Source organism: Sinocyclocheilus anshuiensis, unplaced genomic scaffold, assembly GCF_001515605.1.
Source record: "Sinocyclocheilus anshuiensis isolate Anshui unplaced genomic scaffold, SAMN03320099.WGS_v1.1 scaffold67, whole genome shotgun sequence".
Lineage (NCBI taxonomy): Eukaryota > Metazoa > Chordata > Actinopteri > Cypriniformes > Cyprinidae > Sinocyclocheilus > Sinocyclocheilus anshuiensis.
In genome coordinates, this window is record NW_015552546.1 from 2,445,250 (window position 1) to 2,469,514 (window position 24,265).

Here is a 24,265-nt window from a genome sequence, read left to right on the forward strand (position 1 = left end):
GCTGCACAATTTGGGGGGGGGGGGATCTGATAAAATATCTGATAAAAGTTGCGATTGCAATTTAAAATGCGAATTAAAAAAAAAACCTCCAGGTTTGCTGTGCTTGTCTGCACAATTTGGCCAAAAATGCACTGATTATATATCAATATGACTATAAAATAATGACAAGAATATTTTTTTATTATTACTAAATAATATATTAGTATTTAAAACATTTTTATTTAGTAAATATTATTAACAAAATAAGAAATATTATTATAATTAAATATTCACTTTATAAAAACATGCATTCACAACAAAATTATTGTTATTAATTCAATATTAAAACTTAATAAATATATACATATATTTCATATTTAATTAATAATAATAATAAATTATTTTGTTGCAAATTAATTGCGTTTTTTATATTTCATATTATTATTCTTTTATTTATATTATTTCTATTTCTAAATAAATTAATATTTCTTTAATTAATCAGAGTAATCATGCAGCCCTACAAGACTATCAAACCCTCTTAAAGGCACAGTTCACCCCCCCTCAAAAAAAAAAAAACAAATAAAAACATCTTCTGTCATCATCTACTCACCCTCATATCGTTCAGAACCTTTATGACTTTATTTCTTAATGTTTTGTGGTCTCAGTGTTCTTCTTTCCATACAATGAAAATCAATGTTGTTCAAAACCCCAAAACAGCTCAAACATTCTTTCAGTATCCTGAGGGTGAGTTAATGATAACAGAAGTTTAATATCTGGTTGAACCAGGCCTTTAAATATTAAACCTGGGGCTTGTTTATGCATGAATGACAGATAAAATCATGTGGCTTTTCTTAACTAATCAAACTTAGGATTTAAAAAGGGCAAAAGTCCCATGGGCATATGCAATCTTATAAATTAAGGATAAATTAAAGGATAAAATCATGTGGCTTTTCTTAACCAATCAAACTTACGATTTACAGCTGGCACAATAAACGATTATGCAATCTTTTAAATTAAGGTTTCAGTTGTGGGTTTTTGCAGTGATGCCATAGAAAAAAACATATTTGGCTCCTTAAAAAACCTTTCAGTGAACAGTTCTTAAAAGAACCATTTTTACAAAGGAATGAAAAGGTTCCATTTATGTTAAAGGTTCTTCATGGACCCATAGATGCCAATAAAGAACCTTTATTTTTAAGAGCGTACAACCAAAGCTTGTATATGTACTCACACAGAGTTCTCCTCATGCCTTGGAAAGTCTGGAGTGTTTTAGTGCTGCTATGTGCTAAATAAACACTCATCTCCCCCCTCTTGAGATGTTAAAGCATAGATCATTTCCTTAAATGTCTACTGTTGTTTTTCACCTACAGTTTTAAACTGCTGCGAGGGCGATGTCCTCTTCCTCCTGGACTCCTCTGGTAGCGTGGCCTCCTACGAGTTCTTCCGTATGGTGGACTTCCTCAAGGAGCTCCTGCTGCCTTTCTCGTTGGGGCCGGATCAGGTGAGGGTGGGACTGCTGCAGGTTGGGACCGAACCCCATCTGGAGTTCAGCTTTGACACCTACAGCTCCCAGGACGGACTGCAGGCGGCCCTGGGGAGGACTAAACAGCTGAAGGGCGACACAAACACGGTGGATGCTCTCCTGATGGCTAGGAACCAGGTTTTGAAACAGGGCGTGCCGGGAGGTGCCAGACCAGATCTGCCCAGGGTTCTGGTGTGGCTCACGGATGGAGTGGATCCCGGCGAGGTGCAGGAACCAATGGCGAGGCTGCGGGAAGAGGGCGTGGCCGTCCTGGTGGTTTCCACTGGTCACGGGAACTATCAAGTGCTGAGAGAGGCTGTGAGTCCACCCGCCGAGGAGCACCTGTTCTTTGTGGACATTGATGATATCAACATCATCAGCGAAGACTTGAGGAACGCAATTATTGGTGTGTTTTTTTATCAAATGTCTCAAAACTGGGGGGAAAAAAAACTACATTTTGTTATCACGTACCCTCAATACATTACAAACCTGTATGGCTTTTTCTTCTATTGAACACAAAGGCAGATGTTCAGAAATCCATGATGATATTTTCCATACTACAAAAGTAAATATTGACCATGGACCAAGCTCCAAAGAAGCAAAAAATAAGTACAAAAATAATAATAAATTAAAATTAAAATAAATAAATCATTTATTGTTATTACTATAATAGTAATATTTATTATAAATTAATACGTGTGGAAAAAAATCCTCTCCCTTCTACCACGCGCTCTCTGTTCTCTGCGGTGCATCCTCCTAATAACAATAATTTTGTTCCCTGTCTTGTTATGTACATTAAGCAATAAAAAAAAAAAAAGTATAATAATAATAATTTCAGCCATTTCAAGTGCAAAATAGTTTAATAATAGTAATTTGACGAGCACAAACAGTAAATCGCGTTGCGTGATTCATTTTAATACTCTCCTCCCATGCATTTTGCGTCTGAAAGGGAAACTCCTACAAATGCATATTCAATAAGGTCAGGCACAAAAAATAACTGTGTCCATGCCTTTTCAGCGCTAATTCTTCACTGCGCGTCTTTAGTAAAACCTGACAGTACTATTTTAATGCCAAAAGACGTTTGCGCTGGTGCAAGCTGTTAGTAAAACAGGCCCTTAATATATTAATATATTTTTTATAATATTAAAATGGAATTTTAAGTATTTTCTTACAACAGTAAGAATCTAATGAGAACTACAAATTATTGAATATCATTTCTATTTACTGAAAGAAGTGAAAAATAACCAAAACAAAATGAATAAATACATATAATGAAACTTTCAAACAAACTTAAAGGTGAAATGTTAGGACTCAAAACATATTCATTGTTAAAGTAAATGTGAAATAAAATAACCATAAAACACCATAAAAGTAGTCAATTCGTAAAAAAACACCATAAAAGTAGTCAATTCGACTGCTGTATATATTCTTCTGAAATTGTACTATTTATGTGAGGAACATACTGGAATATAAATAGTTATTTACTGAAAATTTCATAAATCATAAAAAAAACATACTTGTAGAAATGAGAAGTTTGGAATGAAATTATAAAGAAAAAATAAGAATTATTGCTTTAATCCAACTCAAATGAAAACACAAAATTCTTGACACTTTACAAACAGACCCTGATTTCATATTTCATTCAAAGTAACAGTCAATCTTATGAGAGCGTTTTCTAAACAGGGAAAGTGATCTGATGTGAGTGTGAATATTTCCGTACCTCCGCCCCAGTGTGCCGAAGGAATCTCGAACGCCAGTCAACGCAGACACAAATAGCTTGAGACAGCTCAAAGAGAAGAAGGGCCTGGAGGAACCTGCAGACACTGTAATGGGAGATGAGGGCTATTTATACAGAAATTATTTTGGCCTTTTGGACCCCCGGCAAAGTCCCCCGGAGCACTAGACGTTGCTATTATTAGTGGGCATTCTTCCGCACATATATAAGGCGTTACATATGTGCAACTTCCAGACACTTACATAAACAAACGCATAGATCGCACGCAGTAATTCAGAGCAGGTGGTGCCATGTCCTTTTAGAAACTGCCCTAGGCATGGATTTAGTGACTTGAGTCACTCATTTAATTTCAGCCATCTCTTATTTCTCTCAAATCAAATGCAGAGATTATTCCGGAAATTACGCTTTGCATAACAAAAATGATTTTTATGACCATTACTTGTTTTTTTGTTGTTGTTGTGTCTTTAACAGTTAATTTGTGCTTGTAAGGATTATAGTATTATTATTAATTAGCATCAAATATGAACATTAAATGTATTATTATTAGTATTACTTGCATTAATTAGATATGTTGTAAATATGGTTATTATATTTACTAATATTTGTAATAATTAGTTTTATTATTAGCATTAAATAGCATTCATTAAATGAACATTAAATGTATTCATAATAATAAAAATAATAAACTAAGTAACTACACTTCACATAATTAAATAGATTTTTGACTATTACTTTTTATGTTGTGTCTTAAATGTTTAATTTATGCTTAGAATAAATATTATTGTTATTATTATTTAATAAATATGATCATTAAATGTATTGTTTTTTAAATAATTTTAATAACTATTGTTATTATAAGCATTAATTATGATAATTAAATGTATTATTTATTATTAGTAGTATTATAAATTTTTTTGGGAATTAATATTACCATTAGCATTAAATAGCATTCATTAAATGAACATTAAATATACGAACAATAATAATAAAAAATAAGAAATAATAAAAAAGTACACTTCACATAATGAAAATAATTTGTTTATGACCATAACTTTTTTTTTGTGCCTTTAGCGTTTAATTTATGCTTATAATAATAATAATAATTAGTAGTAGTGGTAGTAATGTATTTATTAATTAGTATTAATTAAATATGAACATCAAATGTATTGTTATTATTATCATTAGCATTATTTAGATATCATTAATTAAAAATTCATATTATAATTATTATTATTTTAATAATAATGTGCAACTTCCAAACACTTAACACATAAAAAACTGCAAAGCTCGCACGCAATAATTCAGAGCAGGTGGTGTCATGTCCTTTTAGAAACTGCCCTAGGCATGGATTTAGTGACTGAAGTGATTAATTTAATTTCGGCCACCTCTTATTTCTCTCTGATTAAACGCAGAGATTATCCGGGCCGAGAGGCTACAGGTGAAGTCGGTCACCACCACTACAGCTCAGCTGGAATGGAGGCCTGTGTTGGCCGGCACCGGCTACTATGATATCCAGTTTGGTCCCATCCGATCAGGGCAGACCGGAGGGCCGGGAGGTCCAGGCACCAGTCCTGGCACAGGTTTGGGTCCTTTTCAGAGGATCACGCGGCCCGGAGATGCCAGCTCTGCGAAGCTGACTGACCTGCGTCCAGACACCACGTACACAGTCACGCTCACACCGAAGGCCAACCTGGAGTTCCTCAACTCTCTTCACACCACCTTCACTACCCAGCCAGGTGCAGATCTCTCAATAATATATCCAGATAAGATTTCATCCAAAAATCAAAAGCAGAAGAAAAAATTCTATATTTTGCATAATATTTTTTTTTTAAAATCACAATTACTTTTTTGGTGCACCTTGTTTCATTTATGCTTATAATAATAATAATATTAATTATTATTATTATTATTGCTTATATATTATATTGCTTAATATTATATTAATTATATTAGCTTATATTAGCTTAATATTGTTATTGTTAATGTCATAGCACTTGTATATCATTGCTCTTTTGTTGATTTTGATTGCTTCTATTGTCCTCATTTGTAAGTCGCTTTGGATAAAAGCGTCTGCTAAATGACTAAATGTAAATGTAATAATAATAGTAATTTTTATTATTATTAGTAGTAGTATCATTAAATATGAATATTCAATTCATTATTATTATTAACGTTAAATAAATATAATGATAATTATTAATAATAATATTAGCATTATTAGCATTAAATAACATAAATTAAAGAAAATTAAATGTATAGTAGTAATAATAATAAAAATAATAAAACAAATTATACTTCACATAAGGAAAGTGATTTTTATGACCATTTAATAATATTATTATTATTATTAACATTAATTGGCATTAAGTAAATATGAACATTATTGTTGTTGTTGTTATTATTATTAATAGTTATATTATTATTATTACTGTTATTATTAGTAGCATTAATTAAATACCATTAATTAAATATGAATATTAAAATTTGTTGTTGTTAATATTATTATTATTATTCTTGGCATTAAATAGCATTCATTAAATGAACATTAAATGTAATAATACAAATAATAATTTAATGCTCATATTTAATTAATGTTAACTTGATATTAAATATTTAATATATTTTTGTAAAATGAAAATGTAATGTTAACTCTATTACAATAATGACAATTAAGAATCAAGAATCAAAAATTGAAGGGGGTCTGAATACTTTCCGTACCCACTGTATATAAATATATATATATAAACTGGTATCCACTGCACATTTACTGAATAAGAATGGGTGCATATTATCCCCCTTATTTTATTAGTAAAACGGGATGTTGACTTTAAACATGCCAAGGGACACAGAAGGCATATAAACTTAACTAGAACTAAATAAAAACCTTGTTCAAACATTGAGATGTTCTCCTCTCTCATGTCTTCACCGCCAGTGAATCTTCCTCAGCCGGAGGTGCAGACTCTGTCGACAGTGACCGTGTCAGAGTCCAGCACTAACAGTGTGCGTGTGAGCTGGGGTCCGCTGCTGCCTCACCTCATCCAGGGATACCAGCTGGAGTATTCAGCGCTTCCTACAGGCCCGCTGCGGGTCGTCAGCGTCAGTAACAGACAGAACTCCACAGTCCTGACCGGCCTCCAGCCCGACACGCAGTACCTGGTCACCGTGAGCGCGAGACAGTCCTCCGGCAGAGAGAGAGCCATGACGGTTAAAGTCTGCACACAGGAGGGTAAGAACCTCATAATCACTGCACTTTCCTTTTGTAGTAAAATTACACATTGCAGTTATATGAATTTACTTCTGCTTCCTTAAAATCAAACTATATTACAATTCAAATTTATTTTTAAATATAGGAAATGAATTAGAATTTCCAAAGCATTCCGAGTTTAATTTAGAAAATGGAGATATCTAGTTACTTGTTTGTCATTTTGATGAGTTGATTTGGTTTCTGCAGACTGCTGATTCATTTTTGTAGGCCAACCTAGAAGTTAACATCACTTTTTGGTTCCCTCAACAAAATACCAATAGAAGTTAATAAGCTCTGTGACCAACAAAAGATTATAATTTTTACAAGTTTTGTTAAGATAATCTTTACAAATTACAAATAACACTTTTATGAATTTTTATTAATTTTATGAGTTAGGCTATAAACAGCCTGTACTATTTTTTTTATGTTTTTGAAAGAAGTCAACAGGGCTGCATTTATTTGATCACAAATACAGTAAAAGCAGTTAAATTTTGAAATATTATTATAATTTCAAATAACTGTTTTCTATTATTTTAAAATGTAATTTATTCCTGTGATGTGTTATGTGATCCTTCAGAAATCATTCTAAAATGCTGATTTGCTGCTCAAGAAACATTTCTTATTATCAAAGTTAAAAACTGTTGTGCTGCTTAATATTTTTGTGGGAGCATGATATATTTTTCTTCAGGATTCTTTGATGAATAGAAAGTTCAAAAGAGCAGCATTTATTTGAAATAGAAGTCTTTAGTAACATTATAAATGCCTTTACTGTCACTTTTGATCAATTCAATGCATTCTTTCTGATTAAAAGTACTAATTTCTTTTTAAAAATTGAACTGACCCCAAACTAATTATTTATTAACGAAATATTAGTATTAACTAAAACTTGTTTTAATTCATTAGAAGCATTTGGAATGAGATGCTTTCCAATGGGACAACCCTATTTTAATGTTCCTGCCAATATCATTCCCACATCCCCTCCCTCGAATTCCCAGCAAGAAGTGGGAAGCCTGACCTCTCTCTCTGTTTCTCTCAGTGTTGCCAGCTCTCTCAGATCTGCAGCTGACCACAGTGGGCAATGAGTCAGTGCAGCTCCGCTGGAAGGGGAGTTACGATGGTCTCCGTGGTTACTGGGTCACATGGGAGCGAGGTCAGAGCCAGCGCTCCACCCTGTATCTACCACCCAACCGGCTCTCCACCACCCTCAACCATGTGCCCTCCAGGGCCCGCATCTGCGTCTCTCCAGTGTACCGGACAGCCCGTGGGGAGGGACTCTGCTGCACTGCTTAAATGGGCTCCGGTGAGGCGCCTGTCAGGGAAACATGGGGATTATGGGTTATTTTATATCATGAAATAAGTAGCTGTATTTAATTTTTTGAATAATGAAAGCAAAAATATATACCTTAATATGATTGCTTCTCCGAAATCAACAATACAGCTAGTTATTCCACTTTGAAATGTGTGTTCTGTGTCAGAATATCTGTTTTTATTTTGGTCTGCGTAATTCCGCCCACTGCCAACTTAAAGGGATAGTTCACCCAAAAATGAAAATTCTGTCATTAATTACTCGCCCTCATGTCGTCCCAAACCCATAAGACCTTCGTTCATCTTCGGAACACAAATTAAAGGTGCACTAAGCGAATTTTCCCAGACGATGTTGACATTTGAAAGCACCAAAACAAACACGGCCATACCCCAACAGGACCTCGCCCCTATTTTGATATCTCCGCCCCACACGTACGTACACAACCATGGCAATGATGATGGCAGAATCTGCCAGCCGAGGGTCTGAAGTTGTGTGAAACAAAGCAAAATCAACATTATTCACCTATCAAGAAGAAACAAAGCAACCTCGGTATCCGATTCCAGGCCACCGCTGGAAAGCTGCTCCGATATTTATGCGGGTCCTACTTCTTGCCTGATCGTAACCGTTCTTTTTAACGTTTTGTTCCTCCAAAATGTTCCACTTTTTTTTATCTGTCATGATCACTATCTATAGTCGATCTGCTAATGGCCGTCCTGTGCACTCACTGAGCGCTCTCTTCTAACTATCATTACTAGACACGCCCCTTACTGCTGATTGGCTGCAAGTGTGTTCGGGACTCGGTCCAACACCTTTAAGATCTTTTTGATGAATCCGAGAGGCTGAGGGGGCCCGGCCCGGCCACCTCGGTCACTGTGCCCCCTCACCTCTGGTGCCGTCTCCGTAGTGGGCGCCCTGATTTTAGTCGGCGAGGCAAGGTACTGCCCTGGGAAGGTTTCCCAGGCTGTTAAATACACAGATTAAAAGCGAAATGTTTTCATTTCGGTTCGTTCTTAGCAAAAAAAAATTGTTTTTTTCGTTCAGGTTATGCAGAGCGAAATAAGAACGGTGCTGCATTTAGAAAGAATTCTTATTAACTTTGCTATTATTCTTGAATTTTCAAACTGGTAACACTGCAGTTTCGAATTATGCCTTTACTGTATGACCAAAAATTACGGAGTAGTCTATTTTATGTTTCAGCTGTTTGATCGCGCCGGCGCCTCACGCGCACACTAAGCTACTGCATTCATTGGAAACAGCGCATCCGTTCACCGTGCTGTTCGGCGGGAGACCCGGTCCACTGTGTTTATCCCGTTTTTCCCCCGTTGCATCTGAAAATTACTTTTTTCAAAGCAGCCCCCCCCCCAAATGCAATGACTTCAGTTTTCTCCTTGATTAAATGAAGAATGTTCTGGCACATCCAACTGTTAATTTCATCAATGCATTTGCCGAGGGAGTCAATGGGGCTGTAGTCATTAAATCTGGGTATCATCAGCATAGCTGTGATAGGCAATTTGGTTCTTTCTCATTATTTGACTTAGTGGGAGCACATACAGGCTAAACAAGCCTAAACAAGTGTAAGATAAATATCCATATTTTCTCCCTTCTAAGTATGACCTGAACCATTTGAGTACCATTCTACCCGACCTAAAAAGCCTCTGCATCCAACTAAAACAGGGTTTTTTTTTTTAGCAGAGGCATAATAAAACGTGGTTAAATCAACTCATCAACTTGCAGTGTAAGGCTTGTCGCAATCGTTCCTGTTGCGTGTCATCAATCTGGCAACCCGAAAGAGGGGGCGGGAGAAACAACTCATCAATATTTTGAATTTGGACTGCAGAACACATTTCAACTGCTAGCTGTCAATATTACATACTACACCTTTAACCCTGTAAAACCTGACATAAGAAATAATAGACAAAACTTTAAAAAATCTACACAAAAAGTTTGCATATGTGTTTTTGTTTGATTATCATATTTGGGTCTGAGGAGGTTGTTATCAGGTCATCAGGTCATCAGGTTTTTATGACTCACATAATATGATATAGGAGAATTCAGTCCAGTAAGTGTTCATCCTGAAATATTACTAACAATATAAAAATTGTTTACTTTATAAAAATCAGTAAATATTTCACAGCAAAAAGACACGTGAACCACAACCTGAAGGTGGACTTTCTTACAGTGATCCTTTTTTTTACTTACAAAAAAAGTATAAACATGTTAGCAAAGTTTTGACATTGAAAATTTTGAGACATTTGCGTATCAAATATACTGTAGGCTTTTTAGGGTTAAAGGTGAAGTGAGAAATTTTACCACAGAATTGCATGACATACATTGGATGGACAAACAAAAAACAAATTATTAAGATTTTTACCTTGCACTAATTTTTAAACAAACATTTATTATAATAAGCACCTTCTGTTTGTGTTACCACACAGCTGCATTGACCTGGAACTGTGGAGCGCCATTCTGCCAATTACGAAAGATGGTGGAATGAACAACACCAAAAACTTCCCACAAATAGACAAGATGGGAGGACAGGGGAGTCCAGGACGCTGTAGCTGTTTGAATACTCATCACCCATAGATGGTGATCTTTAAACACACCCACACAACATGCACTGACAAACAAGCTCCTACCCACGCTTCTAACACAGAGACTAAATGAGTCTGAACTCAAAAGTGACCTTCTGAAGAATCAGACTTTTAAAGGAATGTTTCGGGTTCAAGTTCAGTGCTATTGACGGCTGAGATATGTGGATTGCTGTGCATTACCGCAGACCAGAGTTTATATCTCGCAATTTGGACTTTGTTTCTTCCAATTCTTACTTTTTTCCCTAAAAATTGCATGAAATAAGGTCCGTGTAATGCTTCACAGTTCAATTTTAAGACCATATGGAGCAAATGCAAAAATGAAAAAATCAAACCAAACATTCATTTTTTTCAACTACTTCATAAATGAACAATTGCCATTTTCTTTCCTTTTTTCAATTTTACTTTTACTAAATTGTGACTTCAGAAATGATCATTTGAATAAATAAAATCGAAACAATTTTCCCATTTTTTTTAATCTTACAATTTGCCTGTGGGCTGTACCATTGGCGCGGGGGTGTGGCCGCAGACTGTTTCACAAACGCTTAACGTGGCTTAATGTATCCTACTAAAACAGTGACACTGGAGGACACACCTTATTAATAATAAACATATAGGCTGCTATTTACAGACAAGCAGAATAGCCCAGAACATGAAAGCAAATTGCGCTAAATTGCACGTTAAGTGTTTTGTGCCCCACTGAAAACCTAAAGAAAATACGTGACTCAGTGGACTAAGACAGTGGTATAAATTAAAAAGCCCAAACTCTGTATATGTATTAATACAATGTATTAATAAAGTATAGGTTACTAGGTACAGGAAAGCAGATGAGAATATGAACGCTACACGCTAAACTGTTATCCTCCCATAGGCTTAATGGAAGAAGATGGTGTAAAAGTATAAAAGTTCTGTATACACCTTATTAATGTTGCGAACTATATTGCCTTGCCTACTGGGAAGCAGATGTGACCGGAATATGAACTCGACACGCAAAGTCTCAAGTTTTCGTTTTCCTCCCTTTGAAAACCATTATTTGAAAGTGCTTAATATGGCTTAATGCATTAAGACAGTGATTAAAAAAAGCATAGCCTACTTATTTACACACAAGCAGAAGAGCCCAGAATATGAACACAATGCGCAAGTTTCACGTGAAGCGTTTTCTATGGGAGGAAATCGCTTCACGTGAAATTTTGCGCGTTGCGTTCATATTCAGACACTTAACGTGCAATTTGGCGCAATTTGCTTTCATATTCTTTTTTAAGTAAAAATTTAGTAAACTGAAAAAAGGAGAGAAAATGGCAATTATTAATTTATGAACTGATTTTTTTTTTTTTTTCTAATTTTTGCATTTGCACCAGATCGTCTGACAATTTAATTGTGAAGCGTTACACGGACCAAATAAACTCTTTTTTTTTTCTCACAATTCTGAGTTTAAATCTTGCCGTTTTTTTTTTCTTCTCAGAAGAATTTTTTTGCCACAGATTAAAAAATTATAATTGTGACTTTTTCTTGCTATTGCAAGCTTTTATCTCACAATTCAGACTTTTTTTTTTAAATGATGAATTATGAAGATATAAACAGAATTGCGAGATATAAACTCGCCATTCTTTTTTTCTCACAGCTCAATTTTCACTTTTTGTTTCTCACAATTCTGAGTTTACATCTCGCATATGTTTTTTTTGTTTGTTTCTTCTATGGAATAAAAAATGAAGTTAATTGCGACTTTTTCTTGCGAGTTTATATCTCACAATTCAACCTTTTGCGAGTTCATATCTGACAATTTCGAGTTTATATCTCACAATTTGGACTTTGTTTCTTATAATTCTAAGGAAAAAAGTAAGAATGGCAAGATATAAACTGAATTGCTAGATATAAACTCAATTCTTTTTTGACACAATTCTGAGTGTATAATTAGATTTTTTTTTCTCAGAATTCTGAGTTTATATCTCATAATTCTGTTTTTTGTTTGTTTCCACCACAGAAAAAAGTTAATTGAAAGCTTTTTTTTCTTGCAATTGCAAGCTTATTTCTCACAATTCTCAGTTTATATCCCACAATTCTGAGAAAAGAAGTCTGAATTATGAGAGGAAAAGTCGCAAATACCCTTTTATTATTCCTTTATTACAGTAATGCACTTATAATAGAAGTCTAAGACATTAAACAGTCCATTGTTAGTATCCTTGTGCATTTTGAGTGAAAGTTACAGGGTTTACCAACTTTATATGGTCATGAGAGAGACTTTGACAAAATTAGCTATTTTATCATGCAGCTATATTCGAAACTGTGTGTATTTTAACATTTATGTGCAGTTTCTTTTACCACTTCTTCCAAATGAACCCATGATATTCCTTTAAATTGTCAGAATGTTTACGTATTAGAAATTTAAGTTTTTATTAAGAGTTATATCTCCAAAGCAATAGTATGTAAATATCCTACTAATGCTTTTTGAGTTATATTTATCAGAGATATAGTTGGTTACTGTATATTCTAGATTTCTCCATACAGTTTGGAAATGGGAACAATAAGACGGTTTTGGGGGAATCTGAATTACTTCCATCACTGGTTTTTCTTTAAGGTCAATGCATATATTGTAACCCTGCTTGAGTTACACGTTACCATAACTACAGATTTTGTTAGCAGTGAAACTCTGAAAATCTGGCATGGATTTTAATCACTGTGGCTAAGTATTAAGACTTTGCAGATGTTAGTTGCAGATGTTTTCTGGTTCAAAAGGGCCACGGCTGGTTTGTTTGAAGAAAAGGGACTCTTTCAGTGGGTCAAGCTTTTCCCTGTGCATGCATACTGTAGACTGGATTTATCATTCATAGAAGAATGTTTTTCTCTGTAGTTGTGTCTTAACAGGCAAACATATGTTCGCAGGCTGGATCAAGGTCTTAAAATAGTGTTTAAGAATAGATCATTTCATTCGTACAGTCTTTAATGGTTTTCATCCCATTTCAGTGTCATTATGCAGGAATTTGTAGCTATTCAAAAAATTCAGCATCTGATATCTTGTGTCTGTTTGTTGCAACATAATGACAAGTTGGGCTTTCTGTATTATGAAAAGGTGCTTGTTCATTCCCAGCTTGGCTGCACGTCTTACACATCACTGTTTTCAAAAAGTTTTTAGTTATTAAATAACACAAAAAAAATCAATTTCAATCCATGTCTGCTTTTGTTTCTAAAGCTCTGCGTAATGTGTAATATTTATGCTTTATATTTTAGCTTAGATTTGATGATATTTATTTGCTAAATAAGAATGAAATAATTTATTATTTAATATATACACTGAGCAAAATGATAAACGCAACACTTTTGTTTTTGCCCCCATTTTTCATGAGCTGAACTCAAAGATCTAAGACTTTTTCTATGTACACAAAAGGCCTATTTCTCTCAAATATTGTTCACAAATCTGTCTAAATCTGTGTTAGTGAGCACTTCTCCTTTGCCGAGATAATCCATCCACCTCACAGGTGTGGCATATCAAGATGCTGATTAGACAGCATGATTATTGCACAGGTGTGCCTTAGGCTGGCCACAATAAAAGGCCACTCTAAGATCTTTGAGTTCAGCTCATGAAAAATGGGGGCAAAAACAAAAGTGTTGCGTTTATAATTTTGTTCAGTATATATATTTTTTTCTTCTTGCAATTACCACTATTTATGTCATTAGATTCACATTACAAAAACACACAACTCATTTTTCCATTACTGTAATACAGTCATTTATGATGTTATAGTTAAAGAAGATTCATTTAAAGAAGATAACATTCTTAAAATAATATTTTGCTTCACAGGAATGATAAAAGGACTTAGCTGTCACAAAATGCAAATTCTAAATGGTCCTAAAATAGCTTCTTTTCTACTTTTTATTTATTTATTTATTAATTAATAAATGCTTTTTATGCTTTAAGCAAATTATAATTTCTGTTTTGAGATGAAAAATTACCTGTTCATGACCAATTTCGCCCTTTTAGAGAATAATATTTAATAGTACACAATTTAAATCCCATTTGAAAAGTTTATTTATAGAATTCCACTGCAGAATATGATGTTGCCCAACTGTTTGAAAATGAAACGCTAAATTTAAACAATGATAATTCGAATGCAGAAACTGAATGTAGAACCAGAACCGAAAGTGTTTTAAACAAATGAATCAAATACCCCGACAGGCTTAAACAGTGGTCCATAATTAATCTTAAACTGTTTCTCCTCTCAATATTTTGATTCCCTTTCCAAGTGTTCTTTGGCTGAGCTCAGATGGGTCAACTGAAATGAATGAGGGTTAATGTTTGACTATGTCTGGTACAAAAATGCAGCCGCTAGCAATCTCAAGCCTGACGCATCTTGTCATCATCTCATGCTAAAGAAACGCACCCTCAATCATACAACACATTCCCTGTACATTTAAATTATACGTTTCTGGATCATTCCACAGTGTACGGACCACCTAAAACGGTTTCCCATGTTTGCTCTAGATGCTCAGGGTGTTGAGCGCTGGCACAAGAGTGACGGCTTCAGGTACGTTCTGATTATGATCATGTGACCCTCTGCCCTGTAAAACCTTCTGTCTATGTCTCTCCTCCTGACGTTTCTTCTTTTCTAGGCGCTGTTGCTCTTTCCTTTGTTTATTAGAGAGCTAAAAAGCAGAAGAAAAAAAATACAAGAAAACTTTATTATATTAGTTCTTTCCATCCAGGGTTATTATAGTTAACTAAAATTATTAAAAAAAAGTTTTCATTACTCGAAATAAAATATAAAAAACTTAAACTTTTCATTTAGTTTAACCTGATGTACTAAAATAACTAAAACTGAAATAAAAATCAATAAAAACTATATAGACATAATTAAAAAATAATTTTAATAATAAATTAATGGTTACACTTTATTTTAAGGTGTCCTTGTTACAGTGTAATTATGCATTTAAGTACTGAGTAATATTAATTATTAACTACATGTACTTACTATAGGGTTAGGTTAGGATTAGAGTTTGGCTTAGGGTTACTTGCATGTAATTATGCACAAATAATTGTTATTATAATAAGTAAGTACATGTAATATGTGTAACAAGGACACCTTAAAATAAAGTGTTACCAAATGAACTATATATCTAAATTAGTTTGTATTATTTTTCATTCAGTTTCAGTTTAGTTATTTTAAACTCCAATTGAAACTAAACAAAAATTTTGCCTTAGAAACTAACTGAAATAAATTACGTTTTTTGGATACTTTTTTGTCAGTTAACATTTATTTTATTTTAATTAATCCAATTTTACTTATTTCAGCTAGTTGGCAAGGTTTTCGCATTTTCATTTAGTTTAACTGTACTAAAATGTACTATGATGTAATAAAATAACTAAAACTGAAATAATAAAAACTACAGACATTTTTAAATAAAGGTATATAAAGGTATAAAAAACAGAAAATTACTAAAACTTTAAAGTTACAATAAAAACACAATATAAATAAAAATCGAAATATTATTAAAAGCTATAATGGTATCTAAACAATACTAAAATAACACTGTTTCCATCTGAGACTTTTAAATATTACATATTTTATCATTCAAAACTTTCTCAGTCACCTTGGGTTTATGTGAGATGCTGCCCTCTGTTGACGACGTGTTTTCACTACATTCAGCCTGCATGCCTTGACATAAAGGGTGTGTCCCTGAAGCACAATCTCTCTGTGATGATTGGTTGTTTAGTTCAGACTCCAGCCAATCACTGTGGTACGTCTTTGATGTGGCACTTGATTGACACAGACTGTCCGATTGACCTGCGGACACAAAAGAGTGGTGAGAGGAGCACATTGAGAGCGAAGGAAACAGAATTAAAACAGTGATTTAAAGATTGACTGACTGTCGGTACAGAGAATGCTCAAGATCAGCTCTTCGTCTTCAGAGAGAGAGCGTGAGGGAGAGGCGCCTCTCGTATTTTCCTTCTGACCGTCTCCAAAGCGTCTGGAATTATTCAGACTCTATCCATAGAAAAAAGACACTTGCCTTCAGAAAATGTCAGACTGTGGTTCATGTATGTGACTGATGTTTGTTTAGCCGGACAGACCTCTATACGCAGATGTGCCGGACTCTCAGAGTTGTCTCCAGTCTTTCGGACGCTGTCATAATGGTCTCCATAGCGATATGCGATGTGTAGCTCACGGCATGAAGGCTTCTCTGTACCATTAATCTGCATGTAAAAAAAAATAAAAATTATTAAACCATTAATAGAAACACATTAGAATGAAATGAATCAGAGAACTAAATGCTCCATCACCTCCCACAAAGAAGCGTTCAGCTGATGAATAACCACTTTCAACTGCTGGCTGCGAGCGAAGGCCACGATGGCGTCGTTACCGGCAAACGTACCCTGCTGTGAGAGGTTTGACACTGAGAAACAAAAACGACAAAGACTTAGAATAGCTGGATAATAGGACACACACACATATATATATATATATATACACACACACACTTTTATTTATTTACTTAATTTATATTTGTTTATTTTACAACAATAAATATATTTAACAATTTTATAATTTTTTTTAATTTTAACATTGTTTTATATATTTTATATTTTCTCTGGTTGTTTACTGGTTCCAATGTTATTGTATTATCATTAATAGTAATACAGTATTAAATTACTGACGTCATATTTCATGTCGAATTAGTTTTTATTTTTACATTTTCTATTTTTATTTTAATCTTAGTTTAAGTTTTATTAACTCAGTCAGTTTTATTAGTTTAAAAAATATGTGTCTATTTAGTTATTTGTCCACTTTATTTATTAGTGTGTTTCTATTTAGTTATTTTTTATTTCAGTTTTAGTTTAGTTATTTTCAACAAACTTTAACTAAAACTAAACAAAAATTAAAAATGCTGCCTTGGAAACGAACAGAAATAAGATAGGTTGAGGTTTTTTTTATTTATTTATTTTATATATTTTTTTTATTGCAAGTTTTAACTAGATTTATTTAATTTTTTTTCTGGTGGTTTATAGGCTGCCTTGGAAACTAACCGAAATAAAAATAGGGTTTCGTTTTTTTTTTGCTTGTTTGTTTTTTTAATTTGATTTATTTTCATTTGATTTATTTTATATTTTTTTACTGCAAGTTCTAACTAGATTTTTTTTTATATATATACATTTTATATTTTTCTGGTTGTTCATAGGCTCCAGTGTTATTGTAGTATCATTAATACAGTATTGATGTCATATTTTAAATTAGTTTTTTTTCTATATATAGTCCATTTTTATGTTAATCTTTACGTGTTAGTACTTTTGATGTGTGTTTTTGTCAGTTTTATTATTTTAAAACTATGCGTCTATTTAAGGTTATATTTGTTTGTTTTTTTTTTACTTTTGGTTAACTTCAACCGAAACTAACAACATGAGAAATGCTGCCTTGGAAACTAACTGAAATAAAATACTCTTATTTAATTAAGTTAACAATAGTTAACAATAAAACATGTCAAATGCCCGTAGCACAAATGTTTTTTTCCCCAAAAGTTAAAAATATAAATAAGCAATATTAATAGTGATGCTTGACTAAGCAAACACTACTAATTAACTATTAACAGTAATTTACGAGGTTAATGTGAGTTGCAATGCAATCTGATTTAAGTTTCAGTTTATTTTGGATTTATGGCAACACACACACACTTCTCTTACAATGCTGTGTGAATGGCACATCATCTTCAACGAAGGGCTCGAAGTCCTGGCTGTGCGTCATCATGTACTGTACCGTCTCCTGCCGCAGACGCAGGTGACCTTGCGAATGTCCCTCCAGCTGATCTCCAAGAGCCCGGAACAAACAGTTCCTGCGGGAGAACAGGAGAAACAGAAGCTCGACTCCTTAAAGATCTCATATGCTATATCAGTGTTTCTCAACTGGTGGGTCGCGACCCAAAAGTGGGCTGCAAGACCGTTCTGAGTGGGTCGCGGAATGTAAAGTCAAATAAACAGTCCTCCAAACATACCCGTCTCCAGGCACCTCTCGCAGTTTAAGCCCCAGAGCCTGAAGCTGGTTGGAGAAGCTGACAAACTCCTCTCCATCGTCTCCTCCTGGAGGTCTGTTCTTCTTGTCTTTGGCCAGAGCCCGCCGGGCCGCCCTCTCGTCTCTCTTCCTCTCTAATTCATACTTCCTGTTTCCCTTTATGGGCTTCCCTGTCTGTTTCCTTGACATGATGGAGCTGCTGTACTACACCCGGTGAGGACATACGTTTATCTATCACACACGCAAAACTGCAACCTGAAAGAATCACAACATCGTACAAACAGTTACGACAATTCAATATGACACACAAACATAGAGTGTGATATGCAATGCATAAGCCTAGCAGAAATGATCATGGTATACAGTTAGCGTTACTATTTCTTCAAACATTATTGTAAGTTCATAATAGATAAATATAGAATCACATTCAAAGAGTGTAAAAGCTTTCTGTTTTTCTTTGTCATTTTTCTTTTTTGATGTACAGTGGGTACGGAAAGTATTCAGACCCCCTTCAATTTTTCACTCTTTGTTATATTGCAGCCATTTGCTAAAATCATTTAAGTTAATTTTTTTTCCTCATTAATGTACACACAGCACCCCATATTGACAGAAAAACACAGAATCGTTGACATTTTTGCAGATTTATTACAAAAGAAAAACTGAAATATCACATGGTCCTAAGTATTCAGACCCTTTGCTCAGTATTTAGTAGAAGCACCCTTTTGATCTAATACAGCCATGAGTCTTTTTGGGAAAGATGCAACAAGTTTTTCACACCTGGATTTGGGGATTGAAGGGGGTCTGAATACTTTCCGTACCCACTGTATGTGGTGCCTAAACCCAAAATTACTTCAATATAATAATCATAATAATGTTACAAGACCAATACAACAAAAACAACAACAATAATGCTATTTTTCTATATTTATACAGACTTTTTCTTTCATTTTTTCAATATTTACCAATATAATCTTTTTTTTTTCAGATTTAATGCTAATACTTAACAGTAAGCATGCATATCCACTTTTATTCATCCTAGCAAAAATTTATCATGGTAATCATAGTTTCTTTTAGAATATCTTAAGTATTAAAGTTACTATGACTGTAAAATCATAATGAATGAACATGGAAACATTTTACTGTAAAATCACTAATGGATATCTCATCCAAATGATGCAAGTAGCTTTCAATTTCTTTTCTTTTCCATTTTTTTTAATGACGGTCATGGCAAATACCACAATAATGAAAATACTTTGGTTGTTTGATTAATTGTTTCCATTCATACCCATTTCTCAAGTATGATCTGAGACCATATCGAAAGTCTTAAATCACGGCCTTTTCAATATGTACGTATGAAGAGATAGATAAATGTGTAACAAATCCACCACAGACAATTTTAAAATTAAGTACTTTAAATATCAGACGAGATATGGTCTGACAAGGAACCGCAGCGTGATGCGTCAGAAATGTCGCGTAATTGACGTCTCTTAGCAGCGTTTAAACGACAGAACGAGGAAGTTTGTTGAAGAGAAAAGACAATTAAAGTGTGTCACACAACTGTACTCACATTATCAGATGACAGTAAGAAACACGAAAAATGAACGACAATTTCAACACTAACTCCAGTAAATCCCACTCTGAGCTGCCCAGGGTTTGTTTACTTCCTAAAGAACCCGGACCTCAATTCCGGTTCCGGCTTTGCTTTCAAAATAAAAGACACGACCTCGAGAAGTCATAAAAAGTTTCAAATTAGAATATTTCCCTTAAAATAATTATTTCTGGATGCTAAATGCATATAGGATCATCTTTAAACAATGTCACATCTTTTTTATTTTTTTATGGGTGTCTAGAAAAGCTCTACATAAATAAATACATAGTTATTATTGTTGTTTGCAATTTAAACGCAATCTATTGAATTAAGATATGTAATAATTAATAGTAATCTTTTTTTATACTAATGCATTGTGTATATTATTTAAAGAATAAACATTTTTTTCTCACACAAAGAATGGGAATCACTAGTTAAATTCTGAATCCTAGTCCAGCTATAATTAGTTTATAATACGTTTATTAAACTTCTGTCTTTTCCTACTCAGACGAGATATTTGTAGTGTACTTTAATCACCACCACTTCACTTTTTTTTTTTTTTTTAGAAAGAAAGTAAACGGAGAACATTTCATTTATTAGATTTGTCTTTATGTGAAAATCAATTCCACATAAGCACAAATGAGAAAAGACTCTGAATATGAATCAAAATATAATCTACAACGGAGTGACCGAGAGTGAGCAAATATGTATTTATTTTATGGCAGTAAAAGAGAGCACACTCTACACATGACTTCTATACATCCTTTATAAATAATTATCATCTGATAAAAAATCATTACACCATCTAAACAGACATACGTAACAGTTGTAAACTATCAAGTCGTTATTTCCCTCTCCCTGCTGCTCTGCAGCTCTCAGTACAATAACTGTGTTCCTCGCGGGTCATTTTGGCTCAACTTTCTTCACGTAGCATTAACAGCAGCAGGGCATGAGCCTTATGAAGCGTGAGCTCTGAAACTCATCCGCCTCTGTCTGTTCACCGGCAGTTCCTTAGCCTTGGCCTCCATCACCTCATCCATCTCGTCATCTTCAGGGATGCTGGTTTGTGGCTCCTGGACCTGCTCCTTCACCGGTATGAGCTCCCGCACCTTCAGCATCTCAAAGTCAGGCTCCTCGTGGTCAGGGAAAAGGGAAGAGGCCACCTGGACCACGCCGCTCACCATTCCCAGGACGGCGAACGTGCCGCCCACTAGATAGACCTTCAGAGAGCCCTTGGAGGGACCGGCACTCAGCATTTCCTTAGCAAAAGGGATGAGCTCATGCATAGTGTCCATTTCAGCTGTAGTTACGTCTGTGAAAGAAAAACGAAATCAAAGGTCAGGATAAGAAAACATGACAATTAAATCATTGTAGCAAATAGTGCTGATAATAAGTCTTATCCTAAAAACGACATAAAATGCGGTTCATAAATCACTTTATTTTCATATTTCAGTGGGATATTTAATTCGAATATTTTTCAAATTATACATGATAAGATAAAGCTGAGATAAATACCAGGGTTGTTATAGTTAACTAAAACTGAAACTATAATTAAAACCATAAAAAAACAATCATTACGTAACATAAAATAAATGTTGACTGAAATAAAGTAAACTTATTTCAGTTAATTTCCAAAGCAACATTTCTCAGTTTAATGTAGTTGAACTTGATGTAGTAAAATGATTCAAACTAAACCTAAAATAAAAATGAATAAAAACTATGTACATAAAATATATAATATAAATCTAAAATTATATTTAAATATTACATATTAGATATAATATAAAAGTATTAGTGCTGTCAAACGATTAATCGCGATATTTTGGATGCGATTAATCATGATTAATCATTTGACAGCACTAAAAATTATATCTAAAATATTTTTAAAAACATATATAAAAACAACAAAACCACAGCAAAATTACTAAAACAGAAAATATAAAAACTGATTTAAAATATTAAGAAAAACTATAATAGTATCTCAATTATACTAAAATAACACTGGTAAATACTACTATATAGAAGGTTCAACCTTAGTTATTCATTTAACAGCATGATTCTTACATGATTATTTCAACGAAAACTATCAGATGTGAGCTGTGACTTGTTCTTTTTCACTTCAAAAAATGTAAAATACATTTATCAGTATTTTTACTGTAAAATTGCATAAAAAGTCTTTCACCATATAGAATAAGGGAAATTATTGGAAAGTAAATAAATAAATAACTGGGTTTGTCCATAGCATTTTAATAGTCTATTACAATTTCAATTAAAATAATTTTTAAAGTGTATGTTAAATTTTACAGCATCTAAGCAGAAAAGAATATTCAAAAAAAAACAAAACAATAATAAGCAAAACATTTACTCACTTGCAAAACGTTGCAGAACCCGTTCAGATGGTAAGTCCTTATTAAGGTTGATCCTCCGAGTTTCTTTTGGTGGGTGCTGGAGGTACAGATGCTCTGTCTATTTAAGGCCAGCGGTCACCTGTCAACGCCCACTTCACATGAATATTCATGAGGCTGGAGAGGAGATGCAACTTTTGTCCAAGTTTCTTCATGTGAGCGGTGAATGACTGCAGGGCTGCTGGAGAAATGATGAAGCCTGTCTGCCAAATTTCACGAAGACAGCAAGGATACCTGTGTTGTGATCACGTGAAAACGCCATAAAGCACACTGTACGTGACGAGCACAGCTACAGAGGACTTGATGACCCAGCTGTGTATACGAATATAATAATACGAAATCTCCAGCTTCAAAGTTCACGGATCAGTTTTATGGTGTGATGACGAACAGTAAAACACTGCATTGTCCAGATGAAAGCAAATGATAGGATACATAAACACGGACATGTGAGCAATAAACCACAATTAATTATGTTCATTCGGGATACTTCAAAGAATAGAATAGCATTACTATTGTACTTCCATAGTGTTTCCATATAGTGTGTGCAATTAAAAATAGCATTACTGTTGAACCTTAGTAAGTAAAGGGAAATAAAAATGCATGTCATTGGCTGTCAGAAAACATTAATGGTAAGTTCCTACTGTTTGTTGTTTTTAGACAGGAAATTAGACTGTGATAAGAGCCGCCACATCATTGGCTGTATTGACCTTTACTCCACTGCCCTCTGCTCATGCTCTTATATTAACAAACCCGATGAATGTAGAACCAATAATATTACAATAAAGTTTATTGTACACTAAAGCAGTCGTTCTGAACTGCTTCAAAAGTAAACAAAAATGTCCTTCAAATGAAGAAGTTAAATATTAATATTGCCATGAGCTGCATTTTTTTTTAAATATAATTATATTTTATATAAAACATATTTGAATGTTTTATTCTTTTTACTTTTTTATTTTATATTATAATTTTATGTATAATTTTTATATTTATCACAAAAACCTTTCCAAGGGTATAATGCTGTATTTATGCTGCATTATTTATTTTTCAGAAGCCAGTGATTTTGCATTAAGAAAGTTCTGAAATGTATTATTATTACAATGAACTGCATTTTTAAATGTAATACATTTCAATATAATTAAATTTTATATTAAATATATTTTAATATGTGTTTTATTCTTAATATTTTTTAATTATCTTTGATCACAAAAATGATCATTACGACTATGCAACAGTATAATGCTGTATTTATGCTATATTATTAATTTAACTGTTTTAAATGTTTTATTTAAAAAAAAAATGTATTTTAATAAAAATTTCAAAATAATAACATTTTATTTAAAATATATTTCAAAATATGTTTTATTCGTACTATTTATTATTATCTTTATTTTTCATTTTATTTGTAATTTTTATATTTATCACAAATTAAAATGAACATTAAGACTGCAATGGTATAATGCTGTATTATTTATTGAGTGAGAGCAGCTGAGAAGATCGTTGGTGCCTCTCTCCCCTCCCTCCAGGACATTTACAACACCCGTCTCACCCGCAAAGCCCTCTGCATTGCAGGTGATCCCACCCACCCGACACGCAGCTTCTTCAGTCTGCTGCCATCAGGGAAGAACATGTGGAAGAATTGACAATAAAGCAGACTTGACTTGACTTGAACTCTTTGTGCAGCAAAGTTATCAGCAGTTCAAAAGCAAAACATGCCCTTTATGCCAAAATGAATGATATTGGTCAATGATTTTGCATTAGGAAGGTTCTTAAGTGCTTCAAAAGTAAACAAAAATGTCTTTCAAATATAATATGGAATGCAATAATGTTATCCTAAACTGCATTTTTTTTTTTTGTTTTTTTTTTTATTGAAGGAGTAAAGCAACAATTAAAACAATGAAAGTTACATT

At 33.6% G+C, this 24,265-nt stretch overlaps 3 protein-coding genes across 5 annotated transcripts in view; 1 reads left to right on the top strand and 2 right to left on the bottom strand.

Moving 5' to 3' along the window:
- Nucleotides 1-11,816, top strand: part of LOC107664184 (von Willebrand factor A domain-containing protein 1-like) — a 16,432-nt gene extending 4,616 nt beyond the window's left edge. Inside the window, exons 2-6 of the mRNA XM_016454663.1 lie at nucleotides 1,347-1,904; nucleotides 4,646-4,969; nucleotides 6,166-6,459; nucleotides 7,514-7,777; nucleotides 10,219-11,816. Of these exons, the coding sequence (XP_016310149.1) occupies nucleotides 1,347-1,904; nucleotides 4,646-4,969; nucleotides 6,166-6,459; nucleotides 7,514-7,767 (1,430 nt within the window). The 3' untranslated portion in view covers nucleotides 7,768-7,777; nucleotides 10,219-11,816. The remainder of the gene's footprint in view (nucleotides 1-1,346; nucleotides 1,905-4,645; nucleotides 4,970-6,165; nucleotides 6,460-7,513; nucleotides 7,778-10,218) is intronic.
- A 2,533-nt stretch (nucleotides 11,817-14,349) lies between these two features.
- Nucleotides 14,350-20,199, bottom strand: LOC107664243 (OTU domain-containing protein 3-like). 3 transcript variants are annotated; one of them, XM_016454761.1, is made up of 8 exons: nucleotides 19,933-20,199; nucleotides 18,349-18,620; nucleotides 18,041-18,189; nucleotides 16,646-16,758; nucleotides 16,436-16,558; nucleotides 16,232-16,349; nucleotides 15,954-16,148; nucleotides 14,350-14,996 (listed from the first exon to the last, which is right to left on the bottom strand). In XM_016454761.1, the coding sequence occupies exons 2-8, from the start codon at nucleotides 18,552-18,554 to the stop codon at nucleotides 14,845-14,847; spliced, it is 1,056 nt and encodes a 351-aa protein (XP_016310247.1). In that variant the 5' UTR covers nucleotides 18,555-18,620; nucleotides 19,933-20,199; the 3' UTR covers nucleotides 14,350-14,844. The 3 variants fall into 3 exon arrangements, with proteins under 3 accessions (XP_016310247.1, XP_016310246.1, XP_016310245.1); XM_016454760.1 differs by having other exon boundaries at nucleotides 14,350-15,009; nucleotides 15,955-16,148; nucleotides 16,241-16,349; nucleotides 19,933-20,194; XM_016454759.1 differs by having other exon boundaries at nucleotides 14,350-15,009; nucleotides 15,955-16,148; nucleotides 19,933-20,191.
- Nucleotides 20,200-20,649: 450 nt separating this feature from the next.
- Nucleotides 20,650-22,417, bottom strand: LOC107664142 (G0/G1 switch protein 2). Its single transcript, XM_016454601.1, has 2 exons — nucleotides 22,323-22,417; nucleotides 20,650-21,265 (listed from the first exon to the last, which is right to left on the bottom strand). Exon 2 carries the CDS (start codon nucleotides 21,246-21,248, stop codon nucleotides 20,910-20,912), a length of 339 nt encoding a protein of 112 aa, XP_016310087.1. The 5' UTR covers nucleotides 21,249-21,265; nucleotides 22,323-22,417; the 3' UTR covers nucleotides 20,650-20,909.
- Between the last annotated feature and the right edge of the window lie 1,848 nt (nucleotides 22,418-24,265).